The sequence below is a fragment of the Schistocerca cancellata genome, chromosome 4, assembly GCF_023864275.1.
Source record: "Schistocerca cancellata isolate TAMUIC-IGC-003103 chromosome 4, iqSchCanc2.1, whole genome shotgun sequence".
NCBI lineage: Eukaryota > Metazoa > Arthropoda > Insecta > Orthoptera > Acrididae > Schistocerca > Schistocerca cancellata.
In genome coordinates this window covers 891,627,813-891,653,277 of record NC_064629.1, presented here as the reverse complement: position 1 = coordinate 891,653,277, position 25,465 = coordinate 891,627,813, and the positions used below count along the sequence as shown (strand labels likewise).

Below are 25,465 nucleotides of genomic sequence, written 5' to 3'. Positions count from 1 at the left end.
TTATCATGGCTAGAGATGGTGTTAATGGCATTAGCATTACAATGAGGTGACAAAAAGCATGAGATACCCCTAATATCAAGTCAGACCACCTTTTCCCATTGGAGTGCAGCGAATCAATGTGGCATGGACTCAGCAAGTCATTGTAAGTTCCCTGCAGAAATATTGAGCCAATTCTCACCCTATAGCCACCCACAATTGCAAAAGAGTTGGCAGCAAAGGATTTTGTGCAGGAACTGGCCTCTCAATTACGTCCCATAAATCTTCAATGGGATTCATGGGATCTGGGTGGCCGAATCATTTGTTGGAATTGTCTAGAATGTTCTTCAAACCAATCATGAACAATTGTGGCCCAATGATACAGCATATCATTGTTTGGAGACATGAAGTCCATGAATGGCTGCAAATGGTCTCCAAATAGCCAAACATTACCATTTCTACTCAATAATCAGTTTAGTTGGACCTGATTATCCAGTCTATTCCATGTAAACAGAGCCCACACCTTTATGGAGCCACCACCAGCTTGCACAGTGCCTTGTTGACAACTTGTGTCCATGGATTCATGGTATCTGCACCACACTTTAACATCATGATCAGCTCTTACCAACTGAAATTGTGACTTATCTGCCCCGAGCACAATTTTCCAGTCATCTAGGACTAATTCCCTAACAATTTCCAAAATGAAATGTTGCATGCATCCAGCTTCAACTACCATTCTGTGTTCAAAGTCTGTTAATTCCCACTGTGTGGCCATAATCATGTCAGAAACCTTTCCACATGAATCATCTCAGTGCTCTGCCAATGCAGTGCACTTTTATACTTTGTGTAAATGATACTTACACCATCTGTATATGTGCACATTACTGTCCCATGACTTTTGTCATCTCAGTATATGTCTCCTTGGGCTGATTAAGTCTTTTGTATATTATGCATTTTCTTAATAGCAGCATTACAGTCAGTAGTAGCTAGATTTTTCTATTATGAGCATGGAGTTTCTTTCTATGGATTACTTATGAAACACAATAATATTGTTCTATATGTATCTTTCAATTATTTCAAAATGTTCCTAAATATCACTGCAAAACAACTTAAAAATGATAAAATTCTATTCAGAACATAATGAGCTACATTTAAAAAATAACTGAACTGTGCTAATGGACTGAGCTAAAGCTGCTTCTGTCATTCATCATGACAGCTCCTTCTTGTCTCACTGGTCATATAAATTTGACACATGATTATGAATCTTCAACATGTTGTGTCCAAGTTTGTTGCACTTTCATCACTATACATTTCAATATTTATTCAGAATGAGTACTGTAATGTGCAATAAGTCATTTGGACCATGTATATTCTCAAATTTATGATCTTATCCTTTCTTCGATCTTATCTGAAATGTTTTAAACTCCAGCTGTAAAATAGTGTATGACATGTTACCACAATTAACCCCTGTGATTAAAAAACAAATTTCATAAAATTACTGTACTACAGAAAGATATATTTTTGTTTATGTGAATATATGTTACCATAATTGTTCTACTGTGCTATTGAGTAAATTTCATTTTCTGTCAATTATTTTTCATTTACTGTTCTATGTTTCATTCTTAGTATGACTATATCTTTACTGACATACTTTGGAATGATGTTAACTGGATGTGAGTTGGTTGTATGTTGTCTGGCAGGAAGGAAGGAAGGAAGGAGAAATGTGAAGTTTTTCTGGAGTTGCGTATAAATGGAATGTATTTAATAACAGAATGTAAAATCATGTATGCCTGTAATTTCTTTACGTGTAATGTTTTATGTAAATATAGCCTTTGACTGTGAGTTTAACAACTAAGAGGCTGTTATCTTTGGTCATGCGGGAAGGAGGTGCATCTTTGGAAGAGGTGGTTGGTGGTCTTTTGATCTGGAGCGTGGGTTGTAGGAGGTGGTGATACAGATGTGGTGGAAAACTATGTCTTATTTTATATTAGAGTAGAGGTGTTAAATGTGAATAAATGAATTAAATAGTGATGTGCAAAACTAATGTAATGCTTGCTCTCTAAAAATCAAAATACCACATCCCCCTACAAACCAGTTACTCTCATCCAAACACAAAGAAAACCATGGGAACCTCGCAGTGGAATCACTTCCAGACTTCACGAAGACAACAACGCAGCCATCGATATAAGAGTTCAGTACCAGACTGTTCGTACTTGTTAATGACCTCGGACTACAAATTTGAATCTCCTGTAGTTCCTGAAGTCACCATGTGGACAAAGGAGTAGGACAACTTATAGACTGTGGAAATTTTAGGAAGAAGTCTGTTAAACTTGGAGGCTCGTCCGCGATATTACAGTTAAGTATGACAAGACTAATTGTGCTTTGTTTTCAGGATAGTATAAACTTTATAATTCATAAAACATTAATAACATTGTACATGTTTCCTGGACCAGAAAAAGTAGTGTGAGAGTCAATAAAGTACTGGCTTATCACAGAGGTGGGACTGTGATCGACATCATGGCATGAAAAGATAAGTACAATTCTTCTTTGTTTTAAACTTTTCGTCAAGACTGTGTCTAAACATGTGGTGTCATAATGACTCTATCAGAAGAAATTAAAAAGGAAGTGGGAGAAATGTTAGACTGAAACGTGTGTGGTGTAAGTAGTGATCCAGATGACTCACAAACCAAAAGAAAACCGGATCAACAGCACTGGCTAAGGTTACTCTTTGCCAGAATGGGACAAATGCAGTCCAAATTAACAATGGCAATGAATTCAAATAGTGAATTCCTAGAATCGAAAATAAATGCATCCAGTGAATCGCTAGAAGCGAAATTAAACTTGACTACTGAATTGCTGGAGGCCAAAATGAAAAGCAACAGTGATGTACTGAAAGAAGAGATCTCAAATTTAAAACTTCAATTAGGAGAAAGTTTGAAGGGCATGAACTCCAAGATTGAGGCTACAGAAAATAAGTTTGTGATATTAGAAAATAAAATGGCCACAGTTAGCTCAAGTCAAGGGAAAGAGATTGAAAGGTTAACCTCAGCTCAAAGAACTGTGGAGGAGAGGGTAGACATATTAAGTCTAGATACAGAATCAAAAGTTAATTCCTTAGATGCTGAATTAAATAAGATACAAGAATGGTGGAAGTGTGTGGAGTAATTCACCTGTAAAAAGTTTTCCTTGTGAAATTTACACCCTGTAGACTTCTTACAACACTGCTCTGACAATCTTGTTCCTAGTATGTCTGATAATATAAAGATTAAATTTGTCAAAAAATTTCTTGAGGGGGAAGCTTTGTCTTGGGCAAACCAACATTTTGATGAGTGGAAAACGTTTGATGGTTTTAAGAATAGTTTCTTAATAAAGTTTTGGTCTGAGACTGAACAGGGTAGGATAAAAAGTGAATTTTTAAATGGGCCTAGTTTCAGGGGCAGAAACCACTCAATGAAAGACTTTTGCAGGGATCATCCTAGGAAATTGGTGCATCTAGATAAACACTTTGATGAAATGACACAAATTGATGCCCTTAAAAGAAGGTTACCTGAAAGAATACAGTGGGAAGTAGTGCGTGGACCTGACGACTGTTTAGACCAGTTTCTAAAATATATGGACAAATTAGACAGGGCAATGGAGAGAAATGTGCAACAGTTTAGTAATGGAAACCATTGCAGTGGGAGGTGGAATTCTGATTACCATGGGAAGAACCCTAGGAGGGTCGATAGAGATTTTCAGAATGAACACCATTATGATAGCACAAGAGAGTACAGTGGTAATGGGAGAGGGGAAACTGGGAAAACAATGGTTTAACTAGGAACAACAGATGGGAAGGTAACAACAGAATGAAAACAAATTGGAGGAGTGACAATAGAGGTAGCTATCCGGAAAACTCCAGACCCCCTCAATGAGGGTCCACAGCTTTGAGGTGAACAGATTTAAACATAACAGGACCACTAACTTTCACACAAAACCAAATAATGTAAATAACTGTACCATTAACAAACAGGTTAAAAACCAGGAATATCAACTGAATTATATAAGTTTTGATAAAAAATTTTGGGATGCTATGTGACGCAGTAGACCACAACAAAATAAACATAGGAGAGATCAAAGTTGTGATTCAGTTCTGGCTGAGTAGATGTTAAATGATTTAGGCAACAGGAAAAAGAAACAACGATAGAAAGTGAGAAACAGAGAGAAATAGATGAAACTGGTAGTAAAGTATACCATAGTAGTGATGATGTTAGTATTATTGATGTGAAAAGTATGGTAAGGAAACCAGAAGGTGAGTACAATGTTTTTATTGAAATAAATAATGAAGTGTTGAAACTTGATGATAGTTGTGGTGATGAAGCAAAGGAATATGATAAGAATAGCGAAGTGACAGCTGAAAATCAATTGTTACGTGTCTGTCCTGATCAGTTCATGGTTAATCAAAGTGGTGATAACAGAAATGAAAATATTGTGAAAGAATTAGATTTGTGTGAGATTATTGAAAGAAAAGGAATCAAATTTTTATAAATTCTGTGGAACCAGTATAATGGCAGTTGTAGTAGCTAAGTGTTTGGTATCATCTAGGTATAATTAGTAGAATTTTATGCCCAAGCTGGTAGGAGAGTAAAAGAAAGAGTTTGAGTGAAAGGTTCATAAACAGTAGTGAGTTATTTTGTGTGCAGCCAAAGTGTAAACCTGATACTAGTAACTTAGAATCCGACACTCAGGTAAACTTGATGAAGACTGAAAGGGAGGAAGTAGATGGAAATTATAAAGAATTTTAAAAAGATTTATTATATGAAGTTCCCGAGGGGAAGGCAGATGAAAAGGAGTTAGGCTGTCCATACATGTTATAACGTCAAGTTAAACACATATATTTCATAACAACCCGGCACAACATATGTAAGTCACTGAGCAAGTTGACCAAGCAAAACATGTGAACACGGTAACATTCAATTTAGCACTGAGTCCAAGCCTAGCGGCCGCTGGCTGGCTGGCTGGCCGCTTAGGTGGCGCGGCTGCTGCATGTCTGGCAGACAGCGCCGCATGTAGAGGACGCGCGTAACTGTGCGGCGGCACTTTGAATAATCGGCGAGTCACAACAATACATTAAAGTAAGAGTAAATCAGTTGGAAGGAAATTGTCTTATTGATACAGGAAGCCCCATATGTGCAATATCAGAAAAATTTAGAGATAAAATTAGGGATGGTAAGAACTTTGTAGAAATGCCAGTTGTAGGGGTAAAAATCAGAGGTGCCACTGGTAAGCTAAGTGAGGTAGTTAAGAGTCAAGTATTGTTAACATTTGAGATTGAAAATGTGGCAATTGGGCAGGGTATCCTTGTGGTCCCAAGGTTGGAAGAAAATATCATTTTAGGCATGGATTGGGTCTTAAAAGTGGGTGTAAGTTTCCCTTGGGAAGATAAGAGTGTTATAATTACTGAACCTGAGAAAAATAGTATTCTGAAAACAGAAATGTTCATTCTTAGTTGTAGTAATTCTTGTAACCATACCAAAACTGTTGTAAGCAAGGTAGATAACCAAGCCATAAGTGGTAACACATCATTTGATCATATAAATGAACGAAATTTCGAAGAATTAGTCAAAGTCAAATTGAAGAAAGCTGTAAATCTAAGCGAAAGTCAGAAAAATCAGTTAAGAGAAGTGTTATGGGAATTTCAGTATACCTTTATTGAGAGACTAGGGAAGGTAAAAGACTATCAGTGCAGACTTCAACTCAGAGATCATCATCCTTTCTTCCTAAAACCATATGGCATTCCATTCTCCAGGAAAAAAGCTGTAGAAAGGGAAATCCAAAAAATGAAAACTTGGGGGATCACAGAAAGAAGTAGAAGTGCATACAACATCCCATTAGTATTTGCGTCTAAGAGAAATGGTGGGGTTAGACTTGTACTTGATTCTAGATGCCTTAATATGTTTTTCATTAGAGAAAATGACCATCCTGACAATATGGATGAACTTCTGCAGAGATTTGATAATGCAAAGTTTATGAGTAGCCTAGACTTGTCATCTGGTTTCCACCAAATACCACTTGAACTTGATTCTAGGAAGTATACTGCCTTTTTGTATGGTGGCAAAAGTTACCAATATTGTGTTGTCCCTTTTGGATTGAATGTACCTGTGGCTGAATTTATCAGAGCATTGGATTTTGTATTAGGTGATGAATTGTCTTCAAAATTAATAGTATATGTAGATGATATTCTTGGAACTGGAAAAGTCTGGGAAGATCATCTAAACTTTTTAAACAAGTCTGTTTAAAATTGAGGGAAGGGAGAATGACTGTAAAAAAGTGTTATTTTGGAGTTAATAAACTGAAATTTTTGGGGCATAATATTTCAGAAAAGGGAATCTTACCTGATACATGAAAGCTTTGAAGACTGTGGAGCAACAAAATGTATACAGAAGATACAGGAAAATGTATACTTCTACAATATCAGTAGGAGAGTGAAGAAAAAACTTGAAACCTGTGATCGTTGTCAGAGAGTAAAAGTGAGTAACCAAATATCTAAAGGACTGATGCAAAAAATTTCACCAAATAAAAATCTTGAATTGACAGCTATCGATTTATATGGACCACTACCAAAATCATGGGGAGGGTACAGTTACATCTTCGTTATAGTTGATGTTTTCTCTAAATTTATAAAATTGTATCCATTAAAGAAAGCAACCAGTAAACAAATTATCATCAAGCTGACAAATCATTATTTCACAAATGTTGGTACACCCCAGTCCATTATGTCTGATAATGGATCACAGTTTACATCTAAATTATGGAAAAATTTTATTGAAGATACAGGAATAAAACATATTTTGATTTCGGTCTGTCACCCATCAAGTAACACAGCAGAAAGGTACATGAGGGAAATTGGAAGGCTTTGCAGAACATATTGTAGTAAAAATCATGTTAATTGGATTGAAAATGTTACTGACTTTGAGGATATAATGAACAGCCTACAGCATTCATCCACTGGTTTTTCACCTTATGAAGTAATGTTCAATAGACGACCTGCAAATTTGGTTTCTGAGAATGTTGATTTCCCACCGTGTCAAACTATGACACCCCAGGAAAGGGAGACAGCTGTTAGGAACACTATGAAAAGACAAGGAGAGGTAAGGAAATGGAGACATGATGCAAGAAGTAAAGGAGTACAGTTCAGGACAGGAGATGTGGTTTTAGTAAAAACACAGGAAAAATCTAAATCGATGACTTCAGAAATAAAGAAATTTTTTGACATCTATATAGACCTCTTTGAAATCAAGGAAAACTCGCACCCTAATGCCTATAGGCTAAGCTACCCAAAATCCAAGAAGTTATTTGGAATGCGCAATGTTACAGAGTTAAAACTCTACAAACATGACCCATAAAATAGTCATTAATAAGTAAAATGCAGCTCATAAAGAACTAGTTGACTGGCCCAACTATATAACTTTATTGTTCTATCAATCAAGGAAAACTTCCTGTCAAAGTGTGGTACTATGTCAGCTAAAAGTATGAAGTAGATTTTGTGTTAATGTGAATTATGTTTGTACTAATTTCTCTTTGTTCTGTAATATACCCATTCATTAAATTTGGTATGAGATCAGTGTGTCAGACTACGAACCATTCTACTGTTTCATAGTAATGTCTCTTAACAGCAGCCAAAGTTAATGATGTGCACACTTTTAAAGTAAGATATGAATAACGATTGTTTGTAAGAAGACAAAACCTTGTCATTTGTAAGCTATGTCAGATGGAACATTATTTAATGGATAAAGCAAACTGGAGATACTTGTCAGATTATGAGAGTGTGCTTTGAGAGACCAGGTATGTTGTAGTGTGTTAAAAATATGGTGGGTAGTCACGAAATTTAATTATGTGAATTAAGAATTTATTGATGTTTAGAGCATTATGGAGACAGTTGTTGATGTGTTACATTTGAAACTCTTGTGATGGATTGAAGGTTATGTGATACTAATATTGAGGTTTATATTGTGGGAGAATATTTTGTTATAGTTTAGGTAATTTAATGTTAAAGTGAATGAAGAGCTGTTAGGAATTTATACCATGCTCTGTTACACAATTTGAAATAATTTCTATTCATGACAGTATGCTATCTGAGCACAGGAGAGTAAATCAAAATGAAACACCGTTTAATAATGATGGAAAGTTAAGGTATAAATACTAACAATCTTACACAATCTAAGTTTAGAGTTTGTCATAATTTGACCTATAAAGCTGACACAGATGTACAACGTGAGGATATTTCAATGATAGAGACACAATCATATAAGGAATGTCTCACCTACCTTATTATAAAGCAAACATTAAATCATAAATATGTAAACCAGTCTGACTCTGAAAATACAGTGCTGATCATGCATAATTGAATTTGCACTGGATTCACCATGTGATTACATTCATCATTTATACATGAATTTTCCCTAAGAGACAACCATTTAACATTGTGTATAAGTATTGCATCATTTTGAACAACGCAGCCATCGATATAAGAGTAACATACCAGACTGTTCATACTTGTTAACATCCTCAGACTATATTTTAACTCAATGAACATGTATTACAATTAAAGAGCTTCCAATTGTGAATAACAAATGAGATTGTTAAAGTAGTGCCATTGTGACCACAATACTTTTATGTTTGGATTTTTGACTGTGTTTATGTTTCAGGTGACCAAAAAGGATATAATTGTGTTGCAAAGTGGAATGATTTTAAACTAAATACAGTTTGACATAGTACATGTGGAGAAGTTTTGGAATGATGCGACACTATGGACATACATGGTTGTAAAAGGCTGAAGCATTATAAGTAAACTTGATGCCACCTACCCAATCCAGGACAATAATAAGCTAAGTACCAATTAAAACATTAATTTTTGTATTTTCTCAGTCCAGTGTTGTGTGAACATTCTGACTGGTTTTTTCTTGCATTGACAATTTATGAACAAAGTTATGAAAAAATGGGTCAGGATCAGAACAATGAAATAAATATGCCGGACCTACCAGCTTCAACTAGTGACTTTAAACAGGACATAGCCAATAAAGACATGTTTCAGGATGTATTAGACAATACTCAACCTAAACAGTTAAGGGGAGCTGGAATGATGAAAATGACAAAAGTAACGTTTTTTTTTTTTTTTTTTCATTATAAAATTATTTGGAGTTTTCTGAGTAAAACAAATCAAGTTTCACCCTTCTAAGTGAATTCTAAGTGTGTTTTTTTATTGCTGCAAAGTTGACGCACTGCATAAACGGTTGTAGCAACTTTGTGTGTCACCTCTGACGGCACTGCTCGCTGGCTGCAAGCAGGGTATCTCTGCGGAATTAGACAATGTTTTGTTTTCCAATGTTGTATGGTTTTATCTCTGTGACAAGTGACTGTTCATATCAGTAAACATAAATGCTATACTGTGACTTCTGGGGTTTGTTTAGCTGTTCAATTTTGCATATTTGACAAATTTTGCTCGTACCTGTTTTACATATTTGGTTCGTGGATATCAATGTGCTCCGTTTCAGTAATCGAGTGTTTAAGAAAAGGCACACTGGTTGGAAGAAGAAATCTTTTGTTGTTTTGAAGGGACATGCTGCTCAGACTGCTTCACCGACTACTCCAAATGAATGTGATAGAACTTCCTCCAGCAAGAAACTTTGTTACAGCAAAGAAAAATTTGAGAACTATGAAAGTGACAGTAATGATGTGAATGAAACAATTAACATTTCCTTGCTCTCTAATATTTTGAAACATAACGTATTATGCCAAGTTTGCCAAGAAAGAGGACTGGAATTGAAAATAACTTCACACATCGGTTTGGCATGTAAAATGTTATTGAAGTGTAACAAATGTGCTGCAGAAGTTTTGTTTTCTAATTCTAACAGTATTCCCCATTGTGATAATAGTAGAAAGAAGGCGTATGATATAAATGTTAGGCCTAGTGTTTGGCTTGCGTTGCATTGGCAAGGGCAGTGCTGCAAGGACAATGTGGAATTATGAACTTGCCAAAACCACCAACTAAGTTTGGATTTTATAATGAATTGGTGGGCTCTTCTGCTGAAGATATTGCTCAAGCAACAATGAAGAAAGCTATTGAAGAAGCTGTGACAGATAATGGGAATTGTAGAGATTTAACTGTTGCTTTAGATGGATCATGGCAATTTAGAGGTCATAAATCTGTAAATGGAGTTGTGACAGCTAGCAGTGGAGACAGTAGCAAAGTAATTGATGTTGCTATTCTCTCAGAACATTGTAGATGTAAGGGCAATACCAAGGATGAACATAGTGAAGGTTGTGAAGCAGTTTTTCACAGAATGAGTGGAGCGATGGAAGTAGAGGGAGTGAAAGCAATTTTTTCCAGATCACAGGAGTGGTATAATGTACGATACACTAACTATTTAGGAGATGGTGATTCTAAGAGGTATAAAGCTGTAGAGGAACTCAAACCTTATGGCAATGAAATTCACATTAAAAAACAGGAGTGCATTGGACATGTGCAGAAGTGCATGGGGGCTCGCTTGCACAAACTAAAGTAGACATTAAGATCCCAGAAGCTTTGTGATGGTAAGACTCTTGGAGGAAGAGGAAGACTGACAGGTGAAGCAGTTGATAGATTGCAGAGGTATCATGTGTGTGCAATTAGGCAAAATACAAAAAGCATTGAGCATATGAGGAGAGCTGTATGGGCATTGTTTTTTTCGTACTCCATCAATAAATGAGCATCCACAACACGCAATGTGCCCCATAGGTGATAACTCATGGTGTAAGTACCAATCACAAAAGGAATATGCCCATAAAAAGAGTTTGCCAAATGATGCAGTTGATATAATTAAGCCCATATTCAGAGATTTACCACAGTCAAGTTTACTGAAAAAGTGTTTTCATGGGAAAACACAAAATCCAAATGAAAGTGTAAATAATTGAAGTTGGATTAGGATTCCCAAAAGAGTGTTTGTACAAATAAAAACATTGCAGTTTGGAGTGTATGATGCAGTGGCAACATACAATCAAGGAAACATTATCAAATGTGATGTGCTGAAAGGTTAAGGTTTTCAAACAGGACCCAACACCATTTCCACAATGCGCCTAATTGATGAAGAAAGACTAAGAGGTGCAGCAAGATGAGACAAAAGCCTACAACATGCAGCAAACGGGAAGAAAAGACCAGTGAAAAGGAAACTAACATTCGAAAAAGAAGAGGATGCTGATAATCCATCACATGGGCCAGGAATATATTAAAAAACGTTGGAAGCCATTTCCCGTAACTTTAAAATTTTCATTTTTGAGGAACATTTTCTCTAAAACTGCTAACAGTACATCAATGAAATTTATACGCAATATTGTTTACTTTGTTTCCTTCATTTTTATAACAAATTGTAAAAAATATTGTACAATTCAAGAGTTATAGAAGAAAAATGGCAAAATATTAGAGAAAAAAATAAGCATCTGTTTAAAAATATTGTAAAACAAAAACCAATAAAATTTCTTAACATGGCATTATAACTTTGTAGAGAAATATGCACTGAAAATGTAGTCCAAATTTCAGAGCAATATGATTAATGGTTTTAGAAAAAATGTTCATTCTATTTGCTAAAATTAACATGGAGGAGATGGATCGTGCCGGCTCCTCTTAAATGAAATCAGTACAGACTCAGGATTTTTAGGCAGTAGTTTGTTAGATTCGAGTCGAGACTGTGGGAAACAAGTACAGTCACACATAAGCAAAACCATGCTGAGTGAAAAACCCAAATGGTTAAATTTACAAGACATGTTTATTGCATTATTGTCATCAATGGAAAAAGTAGTGAAAAACTTGAAAAAATAGTGAAAAACTTGAAAAAAACAGTCATCAGTGGAAAAAATTTGTAAATAACTTGAAAAGTCAATAGTCTGAGAATGTAATGTCATTAGAGCAGAGCTTAATGCACAAATTTCTAATGTTAAAACAGACTTAATTAGTACGTTTTCTCAAGCGAGAGTTATAGATGAAGATGTGAAACAAGTAGAGGGCAAAGTAGAGGCCTTAAAGTCCAAAATAAAATCTTTCGAAACAAAAATTGTGGAAGTAGACAAGTATCTCAAATCTGAGATAGGTGCTGTTGAAGTTAGATGTAAAGATGCTCTTGGAGACACTAGTAAACAAGCTGTAAACTTTATAAATAAGCTAAATGAAAAAATATACAGTAACACCTCATATGTAGATGAAAATGTTCAGAAGATAACCGAGCTAACAGACTCAAATATGGCAGACTTACATAGTGATGTCACTATTATCAAAAAACAAGTACAACAGTTACAAGATGAGGCTTATCTAAAAACATTCTGCAATGTAGGACACCCAAGCTATCCTACTATCCACTAAAGTGTTTCCTTGGTGACAAACATTTTCATCCAGTTGGTTTTATACAACATTGCCATGATAGTTTTCTTCCTAATATGAGTGATGAATTAAAAATTAAATTTATTAAAAGATCATTAGAAGGGAAGCCTTGTCATGTGCCACCAACTTGAGTATAGCAATTTAACCACAGATGAATTTGAAAAGTGTTTCTTGAAAAAGTTTTGGTCTGACACTGAACAGGCAAGAATAAAGAGTGAGTTTTTAAATGGTTCGATGTACAGGGAGCAGAGAGGGGGATATGAAAGAGTTTTGCAAAGACCAGATCATGAAACTTGCACACTTAGACCAACCTTTTGATGAATTAACTCACATAGATGCACTTAAGAGAAGTCCAACAGAAAGAATTCAAATGGGGTTAGTTTATGGGTCACATGATTCGGTAGACCAGTTCCTAAAATATGTAAAGCAGTTGGACAGGGTGTATAACTGGTTTGGCCAACATAGTACTGATTTCAGGAGGCCAAACTGGAGTAACCACGATCATAATAGAAATGCTAATAATAATGACAATTTTAACCAAGGACATAACAACAACACTTTGGGGAGGAATGATGGGAATCCAAATAATTTTAGAAATTATCAGGATGTAGAACCAAACTGTGATGACTAACAGTTTTATGAGAATAGAAATCCTGGGAACAGAAATGGTGGTAGGAATTTTGAAAATAGACATGGACAGTGGACAAATAATAACCAGTCCCCCCCCTCATGTTAGAGATAATGATAGTAGAGGTGACAGGTTAAACTGAAACCCTCTAGGTTGGCGGAAACATTGGTGAACAGTCACTTTTGACAGTAAACAGAAACATAAAACCTATACTACACTGATTATGTAAAATTCACAGAGTTCACATCTATTTGATCATTTTCTGAGTACAAAAGTAATGCAGGAGGATGTTTTTCTGTTTGTATAAAAGAAAAACTTGTTCGATTATACCAAAAAGGTAAGGTAATGGAATTTTACAAAATGTACAAGTATATGAAACTATGTTGAACACCCTGAGTAACCAGTAAACAGTAAACAAGTAAATGTAAAAGGTTGTATAATTGCAGGAGTAATGAGATTAGTACACAGTGTATTATACACAATGCTTGGTAAATTTTGAGGATATATATATATACCTAAAACAAAGATGATGTGACTTACCAAATGAAAGTGCTGGCAGGTCGACAGACACACAAACGAACACAAACATACACACAAAATTCAAGCTTTCGCAACAAACTGTTGCCTCATCAGGAAAGAGGGAAGGAGAGGGAAAGACGAAAGGATGTGGGTTTTAAGGGAGAGGGTAAGGAGTCATTCCAGTCCCGGGAGCGGAAAGACTTACCTTAGGGGGAAAAAAGGGTATACACTCGCACACACACACATATCCATCCACACATATACAGACACAAGCAGACATATTTAAAGACCATTTTTCCTTCGTGGAATGTTTCCTTCTATTATAACTATATATATATATATATATATATATATATATATATATATATATATATATATATATATATATATATATATATATATATTAAGACTCTTTGTCTTTAAATATGTCTGCTTGTGTCTGTATATGTGTGGATGGATATGTGTGTGTGTGCGAGTGTATACCCGTCCTTTTTCCCCCTAAGGTAAGTCTTTCCGCTCCCGGGACTGGAATGACTCCTTACCCTCTCCCTTAAAACCCACATCCTTTCGTCTTTCCCTCTCCTTCCCTCTTTCCTGATGAGGCAACAGTTTGTTGCGAAAGCTTGAATTTTGTGTGTATGTTTGTGTTCGTTTGTGTGTCTGTCGACCTGCCACCACTTTCATTTGGTAAGTCACATCATCTTTGTTTTTAGGTATATTTTTCCTTCGTGGAATGTTTCCTTCTATTATAACCATATCATTAATTTGAACCCAACAATTACGTTTGTTATTGTCGCCTTTGCATTTCGAAATCTTTCCTGTCGTCTTATTTCTCTTTTTTCTCTTTATTTTCTCTTTCTGTTTTTACCAGTAGTTTCACTTTGTATTCACCTTCCCCTTTTACCGTAATCTACTCTACAATTTTATCCTGCCTATATATGCTTGAAACTCTTTGTCTTTAAATATGTCTGCTTGTGTCTGTATATGTGTGGATGGATATGTGTGTGTGTGCGAGTGTATACCCGTCCTTTTTCCCCCTAAGGTAAGTCTTTCCGCTCCCGGGACTGGAATGACTCCTTACCCTCTCCCTTAAAACCCACATCCTTTCGTCTTTCCCTCTCCTTCCCTCTTTCCTGATGAGGCAACAGTTTGTTGCGAAAGCTTGAATTTTGTGTGTATGTTTGTGTTCGTTTGTGTGTCTGTCGACCTGCCACCACTTTCATTTGGTAAGTCACATCATCTTTGTTTTTAGGTATATTTTCCCTTCGTGGAATGTTTCCTTCTATTATAACTATATATATATATATATATATATATATATATATATTAAAAAAACAAAGACGCTGTAACTTACCAAACAAAAAGCGTTAGTATGTTGATAGAGACAATAAAAAACACACAAACACACACACACACAAATTTCAAGCTTTCGCAACACAAGGTTGCTTCTTCATGAAAGAGGGAAAGACAAAAGGATGTGGGTTTTAAGGGAGAGGGTAAGGAGTCATTCCAATCCCGGGAGCGGAAAGATTTACCTTAGGGGGAAAAAAGGACAGGTATACACTCGCACACAAACACATATCCATCCGCACACATACAGACACAGGCAGACATATGTAAATGCAAAGAGGTTGGGCAGAGATGTCAGTCGAGGCAGAAGTACAGAGGCAAAGATGTTGTTGAATGACAGGTGAGGTACGAGCAGTGGCAACTTGAAATTAGCGGAGGTTGAGGCCTGGCGGATAACGAGAAGAGAGGATATACTGAAGGGCAAGTTCCCATCTCCGGAGTTCTGATAGGTTGGTGTCAGTGGGAAGTATTCAGATAACCCGGAAGGTGTAACACTGTGCCCAGATGTGCTGGCCGTGCACCAAGGCATGTTTAGCCACAGGGTGATCCTCATTACCAACAAAAACTGTCTGCCTGTGTCCGTTCATGCGAATGGACAGTTTGTTGCTGGTCATTCCCACATAGAAGGCTTCACAGTGTAGGCATGTCAGTTGGTAAATCACATGGGTGCTTTCACACGTGCTCTGCCTTTGATCGTGTACACTTTCCGGGTTACAGGAGTGGAGTAGGTGGTGGTGGGAGGGTGCATGGGACAGGTCTTACACTGGGAGCGGTTACAAGGGTAGGAGCCAGAGGGTAGGGAAGGTGGTTTGGGAATTTCATAGGGATGAACCAAGAGGTATATATATGAAGTTTATTTGAAAGTAAAGAAGTGACAGGAAGGAGTATTAACTTTCTGACCCATAAGTTGAAGTAATATGATTATATATATAACAATGAGTTGTGCAAGCAATTTAATGATTACATACAGCAAAATAATAAAACATGTAAATAGTGTAATGTCTGTTTCTATTGTTAGAGGAAAAGCTATACCAGTTGTGAGGTCTGCTGCTATGTGGTGTTTTGTGTGGTTGATCTATTGTGTAATGTGAAGCAGGTGATTTTTCTTAGGTGATTATTATTATGGAGTACTTAGTGGAGTAATGAGTTGATATTATGAGGATATGAGGTGGAGTTATTATGTTGATGCAATGAGGAGATATTTGATGTATGTAATGAAGTACTGATCTATTAGTGATCCAATGATGAGAATGATATTTGGTACGGACTGGTTAGGGAGCCTGTCTCTTCTTACTGTGGAAAAGTTTATGAAAGACACACACAGTCAGCAAAGTTTGTAATGCAAGTTGTTTTTGGAACAGATGCAAGTAAATACTCAATAATATTTATGCAGAAAGGTTGAGTCTATGTGCAGTGTGACATCTTTTGTAATTAGGCAACATGTCAGAAATCTGTACACTGAAACATGATTAAGCATCTTGTTGTTAATTAATGTGAAGAACATGACACTTGAAAATAGGAAGTAAACTGGAGAATGTTTTTATTGAATTAACAAATACACCCACACACTACATACTTGCACACCGTTGAAAGGTATGAGAAGCGAAAACTGTTTATTTCTGAACTCATGAAATTTTTTATATTTACACTGAATCATATGAGGTAAGTCAGGATGACACATCTGAACACTTGATGGTTGATGTATTCAGTACTCAAAAGGCTTTATAAACTGAACTACTTATTGTATCAGACTATATACTTGAAACATACAACTGTTTCATTACTGTTTCTGAAAATTTGTTGAGAGGTGGAAGTTACATTGTTACTTCTCTGAAAACATGATGAGGTATATACTAGGTTTTTGAAACATTTTACCCCAGATGGGAGACTTATGCTGAATTTGTCTTGTGCTTTATGTGCACCAAGTGTTACAACCATATAGTGACTTCTCGAAACATGTAATGATCAACATTTATCTGTACAGGAATTCTAGTTTTAAAGTGTTTCAACGTGACCATATCCCACACAATGACTTGTAAATATCTTAGTGCCACTGCATTTTTCTTTGATGTTTTGTTATTTATGTAAGTAACTATGAGTATGGGGATGGTTCTTGAATGATACTAACACATACAAAGCTACTTTGCCATTAAATACTATAGCTATACCCCACAAATAGTGCATAACTTTCCATCATTTTTGTAAATACTTTGAAGATACTGTCTGGTAACTAGTAATATACGTATACTATTCTTTGAATTTGAACTACTTGTAAACAGTGTACAAGGCATCATGCAATTTTACATAGATGTCTATGATACAAAACTCTGAAACAAACAAACCCTATCTTCACCGAAGTGCGTAAGAGGTATCAGGAGAGTTATTGAAACCTGTGGGCACTTGTTTCACAAACTTTGATACATAATATTATATGTGTATAGTATATAATTTTGTGTATTACCTAAGTGGACATTTTTCAGTTCTATGTAACTTTAAGTGAATTTTCAACCGGAAATGGTATGTAAATTTCAGCCAATCCCATGATCTAGGGAGGACATGTTCATTTTTGTGCTTTAAGTGTTGGTTACATGACATGTTTTTATGGACATTCACCATAGGTGCTTATAAATATGTTATTTCATTGATGATGTATAGTATCCTCAACCATGAGTTGAACCGAACTGATAATGAACTTGGCTTTGTGTCTAAACACACTACATGGTATCCTCAACTAGACTTGAACTTAAATTGTCAGAAAGAACTTTTGGTTATGTGATAGATTTTACAGAATGATATCCTCAATTGAAGTTGTGCCATGTTAGCACACCGGACTTATATTTCAACTACTATACACATAATCTAGTATCCTGGAACTAAGAAGTGTTTATGTAGCACACAGAACTTTATCAAATGCTTTGACATTTTAGTGGTGTCTATGCTGCACACAGTATTTCATGGACTACTCACAATATAAAATGTTATTGTAAGCCATGGTAGTGCCAAAAAGGCACAGAGGACTTGCTTCTAAGATATGGTATCACATTTTTCAGTAGTGAATTTGGTATCATAATCTGCGATATTGCAAGTGGTATTGTATTTTACAGTTATGATGAAACTAACAGAAAAGACTGTTTTCAAAACAGTATTAACTTTTCAAAAAATTACATAACTTTGGGAGGTCAAGTGTATAAGAGAACAAATCATTTATCTTATTATTTTCTGTATCCAAGTTAAAATTTACTGATTGTTGAGTGTTAGTATTAGTCTTGTTACCACTAATACATTAATATTTGCTTTACAATTTTGTGGTAGTATAATTGTTTTTTTTTTATAATATTGATAATTAGTATTTGTACAAAATTCAACAGCATAATTACATCTGACAAAATCTAAAATTCTTTTTGCAAGAAGCAAACTTTTTAATTTCCCCACGCCCCCATAAGATGAGTTAGCATTTGCTTTTGTCTAAGGGTTAGCCAAGTATTCTTTTCACTTAAATTCAAATCAGTTAAGAAGTCATTTTGACATTTCTCTGTTTATTTCTTTCTGTTTTTTATTTAGTTTTTTTTTTCCTTCAGATTCTGAGAGCCTTGTTTACCTTGCAATTTTCTTATGAAATATTTCATGTATGTGATTAGGGAACATTGGATTCTGAAGCTGATACACTGTGAAATGTTGTAGGAAATAACCTGGGAGTTGTGTCCAATCCTAAAAAAAAATCATCAAGACCATCAGCTGAATGAAGAACCGTCGGACACCACCCTCCAATTCAGCGCACACCATATGCCTCCTTTTACCTGTCTTCAACTATTCAGACAACAGTAACCTATGATGATATTTCAAAAAAACTTGTTTTACTGCATGTTCTACTTTTCAAATTTGTAAACATTGTGCATTCCTGTGAGACTTTCCTTCGCAGTGGAATGCAAGCGATACTCTCAGGGGGTGTGTAACATGCAATAAGCCATTTGGACCATGTATATTTTCAAATTTATGATCTTATCCTTTCTTCAATCTTATCTGAAATGCTTTACACTCCAGCTGTAAAATAGTATATGACATGCTAACACAATTAACCCCTGTGATTCAAAACAAATTTCATAAAATTACTGTACTACAAAAAGATATATTTTTGTTTATATGAATATATGTTACCATAATTGTTCTATTGTGTTACTGAATTTAATGTATTTTGATGAGGGAACATTGTAATTGATGACAGAAAGACATCTAGGAATATTAAAAATGATAATTATGTATGAATCAGTTTGTCGTCTATGTTATTTCAAGAAACATATCAACCTATATGGTTTGCAGATCTACAAGACATCCTGGCTTCCAGACATAAGAACTTCAAGCAATGGATTGGAAGAGATCCTTAGAAAATAAGAAGAGTATTTTTTTCTTCAAAACTACCACTAGACCTGGCGAATAATATTTTAACTCCATGAACATTTATTACAATTAACGGTCTTCCAATTGTGCATAACAAAGGGGGTTGTTAAAGTACTAAGAAGTTGTAATTCTTACACATGGTCTATAAGCTTTTTCATTACCACAGTTTTTCAAACAGTTACTTGAAACATTTTTTGTATGCATTTGTTCTTTAGTTTGTTGAGAACGAATTTCCTTAACCGTAAAACTTACTGCCAAATGCCTTTGTTGAGATTAACATCCACTCCAATAGCAACATATCGAGTTCTGCTAGGTATATTCTGGTAGAACATCTCCACAGTTCCATGTTTTGTAAAAGATTTGCTTTCCACAGAACCTTCAACCAAAACTTTCATATCTTCCTTCAATATCCACTTCCATTCTCCTAGAAGATGTCCTTTAAAAACTGGTAAGTTAAGAGCTGCTTTCAAAGCCCCAGAACTTTTCTGAAAACTAAAAGTATTGTTAAAATAATGAATCAGAATTTCTTTAGCAAATACTGAATTCACTAGGATTAATATAAAACACATTAAATTTAAGTAAGATATACAGTGATAGGAATGAAGGTCCTAAACATATAATCAAAGATAACAATGAGTTGACTGAAGTTGCTTGTACTCACTAATAATGCCCTATGGCTTCAATTTTTTCAAAATCTTTGAATGGAGTTTCTCCTGTAACTTCAACTGTGTAATTCATGTTATCATATATTAATATTTTTCCAGTCAGGGCACCACGTTTGTAAAATTTATGTGTACTACTTGCCTGTGGAAAAAATTGATGGAAATATGCATTACACAGGATAAGAACAAAACTTGTAGCTTTTACCTCACAATAAAATTTCTGACACATGGATGCAAATAGCAGAACAATATTTATAAGAAAAGAGTATATGCAGTGAATGTAGTAAAAGCTGCGTAGCATTGATAGTGTGCTGTTAGAAGCTTTATCAACACAACAACTGCTTGAAAGCTTCTAAGGCACTGCATTAATTAGTGCTGTGGAAGCTGCAAACTATTTCAATGAGACAGCTGCCTGTCACCGTCAAGTGCAGCTGTGAGGAGCTGTAGAGGTACTGATTATATACTGGTTTACCATATAAGTACAGGTGCCAGAAGGTGGGGCTCTGTCACAGCTGAGGACCTTGACATCCAGAGCCCTTGCCATAAGAAAGTGCAGGCTTCAGTGAGAGACTCAGTATATTTCGAGAGGGACTGCTTGACACTGCACATCCTGCAACCATGGGTGGCTTGGCTGCACAGAAGGGACTTCTTGGTGGTATGGAATGGGTGGCAGCTGTCGAAGTGGAGGTATTTCTGGTGGTTAGTAGGTTTGATGTGGACTGAGGTACTGATGTAGCCTTCTTCGAGATAGAGGTCAATATCTAGGAAGGCGGCTTGTTGGGTTGAGTAGGACCAGGAGAAGTAAATGGGGGAGAAGTTGTTGAGGTTCTGGAGGAATGTGGATAGGGTGTCCTCACCTTTGATACAGATAGTGGTTGCAGCTGAACCAGATGAGAGGTTTAGGATTCTGACCTTTTAGTTGTTACATTCCACCACCACACCCTGTTTTTTTATTTCTCTTCCCCACCTCACCCCTGCCTTCCATCTAACTTGCAGCACTTCACTGTCTGCCATCCCCACCATACTATCCCTCCCCCCCCCCCCCCCCCCCCCTGCCACCTCCTTACCACCACCCAATCACCACTACTATCATGTGCTGGTTCTGGTGCTCGCAGAGTGGTTTCAGTTGCCTGAGACTGCAGTCATGTATGTGAGTTGCATTTGTGTGAGAATGTGTGTGTGCATATGTGTGTCTATTGCCAACAAAGGCTTATGGCCGAAAGCTTTAACTGTGAAAGTGTTTCTGTTATGCCTATCTGCAACTCAGCATCTCTGCTGTACAGTGAATAGCAACTTTCCTTCTTATAATATTGTCTAAACCACTCTATGATATAATGAGTCACTGTATCAGGTATCAGGGAATTATGATGAAAAGAGAATTATGGAGTATTATAAAGTTGTATCAAGGGGCACAGACTACAGCTAGTAAAACACTTATTGTTGAGTCAATACATCAGTGGTATTACAGAGCTCATGAAGAATGATACATTGGATAGGTCCCTAAGAGATGAGATGTGAATTTTAGTGTTCAGGTAAAAGGTCTCTCATCATTATGATCTGCACTGTGACTGTATGATTTTATCACAGATTACTTTTTGTAAATAGATCACTCTAAGCTCTTCCTTCCAAACCTGACAGCTTATTTAAAATAATGTAGTGATAAGGTGCAACAGGCCACTGGATAGTGTGTCATGCAAAGGATGAGATAATTAGGTTGAGGAATGTGTATGGTACATTGTTAAGGTTAAGCACGAAGTCAAGGAGGTAATACATGGGAAATGGTGGGAGTGGAAGTCTGTAAGGTTCCCAGATTTCCACTGACCTATTCCCATGAGATGGTTTGACACAGCAGTCATCACAGATTGAAAGAGAGTTATCGACTCCTCAGTGAGACAGCTTGGAGGGTGCCACGGCGAGCAGTGAGTGAGATAACATATCTTTGCTATGTTTCCTCAGGACTAGGATCAGTTTTCAAGGACTGCAACCATAAAAACTGTGGAGAGATTTCAAATATGTTTCAGTACCCGTCTCAGCTACTGAAGAATCACAGATGGATTCTTATAGGTGTCATGAGCAAAAAACTAACCAGATGTGTCTGCAATAAACTGTATGGAATTAGCTAGTTCCAGGTGCATTAACAGAGAGAATTTGGTGGGTCAAATTGTTCAAAGGGGGGGAGAGCATAGCAACACAAGCTAAGACAGATGGTATTGCCCATTTTGGCATGTACTGAAGTAGCCAGTCATCGAGTCATCGACCATCATATGCTTGGTATCCACCATGAAGTCACCATTGCTTGTCATAATACTGACTGAACCACCGGCCAAAGGAGTCCAGCCAAGTGTTGAACTGTGGCTCTTCTAGTAACTGGGCTACTGAAGTGCTCACCAGAGCCAGGTGTTTTCAGCCAGCCTCCAGTCCAACTTTCACTCAATGAATATTTGTGCCCATTACTGGTCATGGCCATGTAGGACTCAGCATCCTTCACTCACTGAGAAGTCACAGCCTGCTGTATCAGCCCTAATGCAGCACAGCTGATGGGTGAGAGTGTTTGCATTGCAAGGTCCAACCATGCAAAATATGCTGAGCATAGCAGTGGGTTGTACCCTACTACAATATTTCAGTGCTATGGGGTCCACGGGTTGAGATCCACCTTCCAGTTGCCACGAGATGAGGGCTTGAGCTTGTAATTAATTGACACAGGGAGTCTGCTACCTTCTCCATACACATAATCTCAGGCTCGTGGAATGTGACCAGGCTTTCCTGCACAATGTACGTAGGGTCAATGGCTCATTTCTCCAACAAAGGGCTCTTGATATCAAGTCCCACAGGATAATGTTATAGCCCCACATCCTGGGGCTTGGGCTTCTGTAGCCAACCGAAACATAAACCAAGAGACCACTACAGCCTCCCAACAGCTAAACCTGAAGGTGTCTCATTGAAATACTGTATATTTTCCACAATACCATCTGATGAAACATTCTAGAAAACATTTTTACTATGTGAAAATACACTTGTAGGTGTTACTGAAACTATACAGCCGACAGTTACCGATATCAATACATGAAGTTTATTCAGAACTTCTATAAACAATAGTGACTCAAATAACGTCTTTAGTTAGAAATAATTTTATTTTCACTCTTATAAAACATCATTTCTGGTTTTTTGTGACCAAAGTCAGGTATGTTGATTTCTACATGATGTCTAGAAATTTTCTCACATGATTTTATTAATGTCATATTGTCACACAGAATCCAAAATGAAATACCACTTACAAGAGAATGACCTTCAACAAGAACAAACACTTTACACTGAAAGTAACTTTATAAATCATAAATGGAAGTACACACAGAGTTTAAATGACCTGCCTCAGTGTGGAATGCTCCTATATAAACACATATAGAATGTTCTAGTATGACCCCTATCTTACCAGTCATTGAATATCACTGCAGTGTCCTGGATAAAAAAGCATTACATGCAAAAAAGAAATTTTGTGAATCATCTGCCATGTTTGGTGGCAGATCATTGATATATATGAAGAAAAGCAAGAGATCCAGAGCAGAATTCTGTGGCATGACCCCAGTCAGATTCAGATATCTTCCACGTTTGTTGAGACAGTACAACAACCTTTTGCTTCCTCTTTTCTGGATATGAAGTGAATCATTGTTAATCATTTTCCCTAATTCTATAAAGTAACAACTTCTGCAAGCATATTACAATTTAGTGCTACCATTAAAGCAAATAAAATACCTACTGCCCTCAACCTATTATTTAGCCCTGATACCTAAGGCACAAAAGAATATGCATTTTACTGATGCCATACTGTGAGCCTAACAACAATTTATGTACTGGGAAGTGTCACTACACTCTTATTTATTGATTTCTTGAAAGCTTTGGAAACCTCAGTAACAAAGAAAATGACATAATTATCTCTTTCTCCATATTTAAATCTGTCAGGAAACTAACCACACCTGAAAGGCACACTGCACAGAACAGAAATAGTTGATGTGATAGTCAGTGCATTTTTTATCCTTTTAATTCCATTTGTTGACTTATGAAACCTCACCAAAAGGTCATTTTCCATCCAGTGAAATGAAGAAACCAGAGGAGGAATTAGTATCAGATGGCCTGTGATAACTGAGGTACATGCATCCATTTTTAGAATTCCATATGATGCCTCATGTAATATCTGACAGATCGGTAGAGACCTGGCCAATGATACATGTTTTATGTTTTATTAAGTGTCTTCACAAATTCTAGATGACCTGATGTCAGAATGTTGTGAAAATATTGCAGAATTTCTGGCCATAAACAAGCTAAAATGGTAAGCAACCTTTTGTCGTATCATTGATTCATAAACACTCTCATACTTTCTTCCACCTTTTCACTGGAAAACACAAGCAGAAATAATGCAGAATGGGTACAAAAAGTCCCAGAAGGCTTCTGTGTCTATTTCAATGGACTGAGGGCCCTTTCAGGGCAGCATAGATTCATAATCCAAAAACAACAACTTATTATAAATGAAACAAGTGAACTTTATAATTTATTATGTAGACTTGCAGTCTTTATGTATTTTTCTAATGTAACTACTGTTGCAAACAAAAATAAAACATTTATCTTGATTGAAAGCTTATACAATCTTATGTTTAGTATTTTATCCATCTACAGCAACAGTAGTCACATGCAATGAAATAATAAGTAACCAGTTGCATAAAAGAAATTTAATTTCTTTACTGGTTCTTGGTACTTAGTGCCCATCTTCAGAAGGTTATGCCACTTCCATTATTTGCAAGTGTCTGTATTACTAACACTTGCAAATAATGCAATAGGCATAACCTTCTGGAGAAGGCCACTAAGTGCCCAAAACTGGCAAAGAAATTAAATTTCACTTATGCCACTGGTTGCTTATTATTTCATTATATGATCTGATGTGTATACAGTGACAACTGTAGCAAGAAAATTAAATATCTGTGCTCACTGGGCAACCAACTTGATAATATTTGTCAATTCTGTTAACAGCTACAAGTAAAATAAACATTTCTGCTTATTTTCATGACCCCAATATCTACAACTTCTTCTGATATTGTGGACAACTATATACCAGGCAATAAGTGATCATTCAGGAACTCCATTTTTTTTTTTTCAAAGGACTACATGGTACTTACATATGCATCTTCCATTCCACTTCCCAAATTTTGTCATTTACTTTTTTCAGTTCTTTGCAGAAATTTTGTTCAAAGGAAAACGAATTTTAACAGTAATAATTGGTAGCATTCAACCATTTTCTGTTCTACACATGGCTCAACAATGGGTTTCTAGGGACACTGCTGTCATCATCAGGTTGTCAAACTTATCTCAAGAGGTTAAAATAGTAAAAAGCCTACCAAGACATTTGTGGAATTTAGACAAAAAAATAGTACAAAAACACATTACACTGAGTGTCCGCATCTTACATTAAAATCATTAACATCTGTCGGTAGTCATCCTGTCTCAAACCACATACCACACCTGGTCATGTCCCGATCTGGTATGGGCTGCAAGACAGTCAAG

The 25,465-nt window shown here is 36.3% G+C and overlaps 1 protein-coding gene across 1 annotated transcript in view; it reads right to left on the bottom strand.

The window, feature by feature from the left end:
- Positions 1-25,465, bottom strand: part of LOC126185051 (uncharacterized) — a 707,909-nt gene that overhangs the window by 349,293 nt on the left and 333,151 nt on the right. Inside the window, exons 39-40 of the mRNA XM_049927806.1 lie at positions 19,915-20,057; positions 19,506-19,745 (exon numbers count right to left, since the gene is read on the bottom strand). Coding sequence (XP_049783763.1) covers positions 19,506-19,745; positions 19,915-20,057 — 383 coding nt within the window. The remainder of the gene's footprint in view (positions 1-19,505; positions 19,746-19,914; positions 20,058-25,465) is intronic.